Here is a 4,729-nt window from a genome sequence, read left to right on the forward strand (position 1 = left end):
CAGAGACAAAAACTCCGTTCGAATATTAATTAATCAAATCACCAGGTAATAACCAAAAAGTAGTACTAATTTAGTTTATAAAATCAGAAATGTAGGCTTTCAATGGCTTTTCAACCTTCGAATCCCGCTTCTGATATTAGAAATAGATTTAAGAAATGATATTTTTTTAAATATTTCAATGGCGGCCACCAGACATTTTCATTCTATGACAGGCTAATTGCTAAAATATTCTGACAGCTAAACGAATAGACGATTATCGCCAACCAGTAGTCCTTATATATCCGGTCACAGTGTTGCTATTTGTGATTTTAATTTTCTTCTAATAATATATATATATATATATAATAGAAAGGCATTGTCTTTAAGTATAATAATTTCCAGGAAACACCAGTACCAGTGCTTGTTCCTTCTGAACAAATAATACAGGGACCAAGTAATTCTCAGTGGCATGCTCTGGCTTTGGTAAAATTAACATTTCTAACATATGTTTTTAAGGTTTTTTTTATACATTTAAATTAACATATTCATTATTAATCACTGCACAAAAATATAAACTAAGACTGTTTTAGGATAATGTGAATGTGGAGAATTTAGACAATTTAGAGAGAAACATGGCAACAAACCCATTTCCACAGCATAGAGAGGTAAAATTGTAAATGATAATTCAATATAGTGTTTGTATCAGAATGAACTGTGTAAATATGTTAATGTTACATATATGTAATTATATTATAACAAGTATTGTATTTTTTTAGCCTTCACCAGGACAAATAAGGGAACCAGAACCTCCACCAACAGCGAGGCATCGTGACAATCCCAGTGCAAATTTCAGTAATTATCTTATTCTATTTTGGTTTGGTTTTATACTTATTAGCTATAATTCCCATTCTAAATAACTCAAAAATGGGTTTGACTGCAGTATTTTGGCTTTTTATAATAAAAAACAATAATAATACTGCTGTACATAATAAGCACTGACATAATACTTAAAAGATAGTTAATTTTTTTTTTAAATACTATAATTTCTTTTATTTTTCAGCTCCTCGGCGTCACACATTTCAAACTCTAAGAGGGTCACCACCATCACAACGACGCTCTCAATTTAACAGCATGGCCGAGAAATTTTTGAAGTTAGAGGAGCAGCGACTGTCACATGAAGGTAGAGTCGTCAAAGTGATGGAAGAGATGGCCCAAACTCACAATGTGCTAGCAGAGGGAGTCAAAGCTCTTGGAGAGGGGCTAAAGGCTATGGGGGAGGGCTTAAGGCTGCTAGCCGAATCTTTATAATATCTTTATAATCAATAATCATTTTTCACTATATAATTGTTATTGGTATTATATACATATAATAAAGATTATTATCTTGATTTTATTTTTCAAACATATCTGAACCTTTAGTATTTTGTTATTAATGTTATTATAATATACATGATTTTACAATCAGGCAGCATCTTAATCTAAGTTTCAGGATTAAAAATTAATGAAACTTCTATATAAAATATAGCATATTTTTATTTACAATATAAAACTCTCGAGGGTCTTGTATATAACAAATTTATAACAATGATTAAGCATCCATTACATTAATGTAATCGTAAACTTTTTTTAAAAAAATTTAGTTCAATACACAGGCATAACACTTACTTTTTGACTGTCTTGATATTAAAAATTAATAAAACAAAGAGATAGATCATTCGATTGATCGTTTCATTTTCAAGATGTGGGATCTCATCTATGAGCGCGATGTTTCATGAATTGTATAATAGTCATAGTGCACACAAGTATACCTATACTTTTTTTTGTTTGTTTTTCAAACTCAAACTCATATTACTTTATTCGACGTAGAAGCATTACACTTTCTTACCGATGGTCAAACTAAACACTACCACCGGTTCGGAAAAAGGAACACCCTGACCCGAGAAGAACCAGCGAAAGAAATTCAGCGGGTCTTTTTTTGTCAAATTAATTAGGTACATATTGTATATGAATAGAAACAGCCAGGAGGCGATCGTTTCATTCCCAAGGTGTGCTATCTAACATAAACTCGCTAATTGTATAGTAACCTTTTGCACCCAAGCGTTCCTTATGTTTTGTTCCTTTTTTGTTATGATTGATTTGAATGTTTAAACATTCAACATATTAACTAATTTAATAAATATTAACCAACCTAACTCCGACCATGGTGATATGAAATAAGATGTTATGTCTCTCATGCTTAAAAGTAACATGTGGTTGCTAAGATATTATGTCCCTTACGCCAAGTGGTCATTTCTGCTACGCCACAAGTTACTTATTAATTGCCCTCTAAAATAACGCCCCAATGCAATTTCTGACCCCGATTGAGCCGAGTCTAGAAAATGTAAGTCATGTTGCGTATTCTCCATTAACACGACATTTTCCCTCAACACTGGAGCAGACAATCCTGCACGATTACATATATTGTGCAGGACACAACATGCTATTATTATTTTCGAAGCTTTCTCCGGGTTATAGTGTAGTACTCGGTGGCCCAATAGGCAGCGGAATCGTGCCTTGAGTACTCCAATAGCCCTTTCTACAGTATCGCGCGCAGAAGCGTGTAAATGGTTGTAATAGGCTTCGGGAGTGCCATTAAGTGCATTGGACACTGGAGTCATTAAATATGGCCGTTGTGGATAGCCTGAGTCCCCTGAAAATATAAAGATTTAATATTAAAACCATATGTTACAGATTCTACGTAATTATAGTGATCACAGATATTATTATATGAAACAATTATTACCCAACAAATAGGCTACTTCACCGGAGCTTGTTAAAATGGAAAGGTGATTTTTAATAGCACTATTAGCACATCACACACATATAAAGCTATCATGGCTACTCCCGCCGTATGATGCATCGACATGTAGTATATTTAAGTCTGCATCCACGATCTGCAAATCAAATTAAAATACATACATAGAGCCAACATTGTTCAGAGTTATATTTAATACATAATTGTTACAATTTCAACTTACCAACATAACATTTCTAGCATAAAATCCTTTTCTGCAAAAATATCTGTCTTCATTTTCATTAGGTCTTATAATGGCAACATAAGTCTCGTCGATGCACCCAATAACACCCGGGATGTGAAATTTTTCATAAAAACTGTACAAAAAAAGTAAACTAAGGAGAGGGCTTTGAACATATTCCACCACGCTGTTCCAATGCGGGTTGGTTTAATGCACATGTGGCAACATTTCGATGAAATTAGACACATGCAGGTTTCCTCACGATGTTTTTCTTCACCGCCGAGCAAGAGATGAAATATAAACACAATTAAGCACATATATATAGTGGTGCCTGTCTGGGTGTGAACCCGAAGTCATAGGTTAAAATGCACGCGTTCTTACCACTGGACCATCTCAGCTCATAAAAACTGTAATTAAAAGATTTTTGAACTTATAATCTGTGTCTAATTAGGTAGTTGGTTAAGTTATATCTTTTGTGAATATCTTATTACTTATAAGGCTTAATAATAATAATTTTTGAAAACTACTCACCGTTCTTTTAATATTTGTCTCTCTTATTATTTTGTGGAAATCTAATATGTTTTTTTATAATTGACGGGTGGTTCAATGCTTCCACTACTTCGTTAATGCATCGCGAGACGGATGCTTGTGATAGGTAACTATTAATACTGGTTCCCAATACTCTTTGATAACTGCCGCTTGCCAGAAACGACAGCGTGCAAAGAATCTAAAATAAATAATTACAAAATTAATAAGTATACGGGAGAGTTGCTTTCATTAACGGTGAGTCGTTAATCGACTCAATATCAAACAAAATAAGAAATTAATTTTATTAATTTATTTAAATACACAAATCATTTAAAATGTTATAAGAAACAAATATAATAAGTAACGTTTAATATATTTGTAAGAAATAAATATGCATACCTTAGACCTAATCGAAACTCCACGTTTGATGATGGAGATCAACGGGCGAAGCTCTTCTTCAAGGTCGTCAATAAGGTCTGCATTTAGACGATACATTCTAATGAATTCATCGTTGCGACACTTTATTGGCAACCGCCTAATTTCGCGGGCTTGCTTAACACTCGAACTTATATCCATCTCATGTGCTTCCTTTAAAAGGTTCAACAAAACCCAGGGCCTTGCCATCTATAAGAAAAGTATGGTTTATTTGTTAATCAATACCAAACAATACAATCCATAAAATACTTTATAAGTGATTAAATAATACTTACTTTTAAATCTTATTTGATGTTATTAAAAAGTTTTAAAAGAAGATATATATTATTTTTGATCCTTCCGACACACGGGAGCAACTGTATATCTGACGTATGTAATCGAGGTAAATTTTAGTTTTTAATTTCGAAATCGAGATACAGAATGCCAATTAATGTCAAAAAATACAGTTTTCACTGAAATTATTTCGTATTACTTACAATCTCACAAAGTGGCGCTAGTGTACTTTTAATTCGCGTTTGCTGAATGCCAAATAGAGTTTTCATCACAAATTCCACATAAGGAATCGAAAAATGGGATTCGGAATCGCCCAGCAGTTCTCGCTATCAGTACGGACGTAAACTCGAATGCTACAATGACAGGCTTAGACATTTTAAATTGCAAACACTAGAAATGCGTCGTAACTGCAATAACTTATAGTATATTTGCATAAAATAATACACGGTGTACTGATTCCGTACGAAAATTCCTCGAACCCAGTATAACTATGGACTAGT

At 33.2% G+C, this 4,729-nt stretch overlaps 2 protein-coding genes across 2 annotated transcripts; one reads left to right on the forward strand and one right to left on the reverse strand.

The window, feature by feature from the left end:
• Positions 1-439: 439 nt before the first annotated feature.
• Positions 440-1,287, forward strand: LOC124537758. Its single transcript, XM_047114648.1, has 3 exons — positions 440-644; positions 756-831; positions 1,040-1,287. Exons 1-3 carry the CDS (start codon positions 612-614, stop codon positions 1,285-1,287), a joined length of 357 nt encoding a protein of 118 aa, XP_046970604.1. The 5' UTR covers positions 440-611.
• Positions 1,288-1,535: 248 nt separating this feature from the next.
• LOC124537759 (putative nuclease HARBI1) lies at positions 1,536-3,350 on the reverse strand. The gene is made up of 5 exons (XM_047114649.1): positions 3,325-3,350; positions 2,997-3,129; positions 2,840-2,912; positions 2,762-2,809; positions 1,536-2,668 (listed from the first exon to the last, which is right to left on the reverse strand). Exons 1-5 carry the CDS (start codon positions 3,348-3,350, stop codon positions 2,253-2,255), a joined length of 696 nt encoding a protein of 231 aa, XP_046970605.1. The 3' UTR covers positions 1,536-2,252.
• Positions 3,351-4,729: the final 1,379 nt, after the last annotated feature.

This window comes from Vanessa cardui, chromosome 19, assembly GCF_905220365.1.
Source record: "Vanessa cardui chromosome 19, ilVanCard2.1, whole genome shotgun sequence".
NCBI classification, from domain to species: Eukaryota; Metazoa; Arthropoda; class Insecta; order Lepidoptera; family Nymphalidae; genus Vanessa; species Vanessa cardui.

Coding starts and splice junctions, on each gene's coding strand:
- LOC124537758 (XM_047114648.1), top strand. CDS start 612: ATGGCAACAAACCCATTTCCACAGCATAGAGAG. Junction 645..755: donor CATTTCCACAGCATAGAGAG/GTAAAATTGTAA, acceptor GTATTTTTTTAG/CCTTCACCAGGACAAATAAG. Junction 832..1,039: donor CAATCCCAGTGCAAATTTCA/GTAATTATCTTA, acceptor TTTATTTTTCAG/CTCCTCGGCGTCACACATTT.
- LOC124537759 (XM_047114649.1), bottom strand. CDS start 3,350: ATGACTTCGGGTTCACACCCAGACAG. Junction 3,130..3,324: donor TCGGGTTCACACCCAGACAG/GCACCACTATAT, acceptor TTTTTTGTACAG/TTTTTATGAAAAATTTCACA. Junction 2,913..2,996: donor ATGCTAGAAATGTTATGTTG/GTAAGTTGAAAT, acceptor TTTGATTTGCAG/ATCGTGGATGCAGACTTAAA.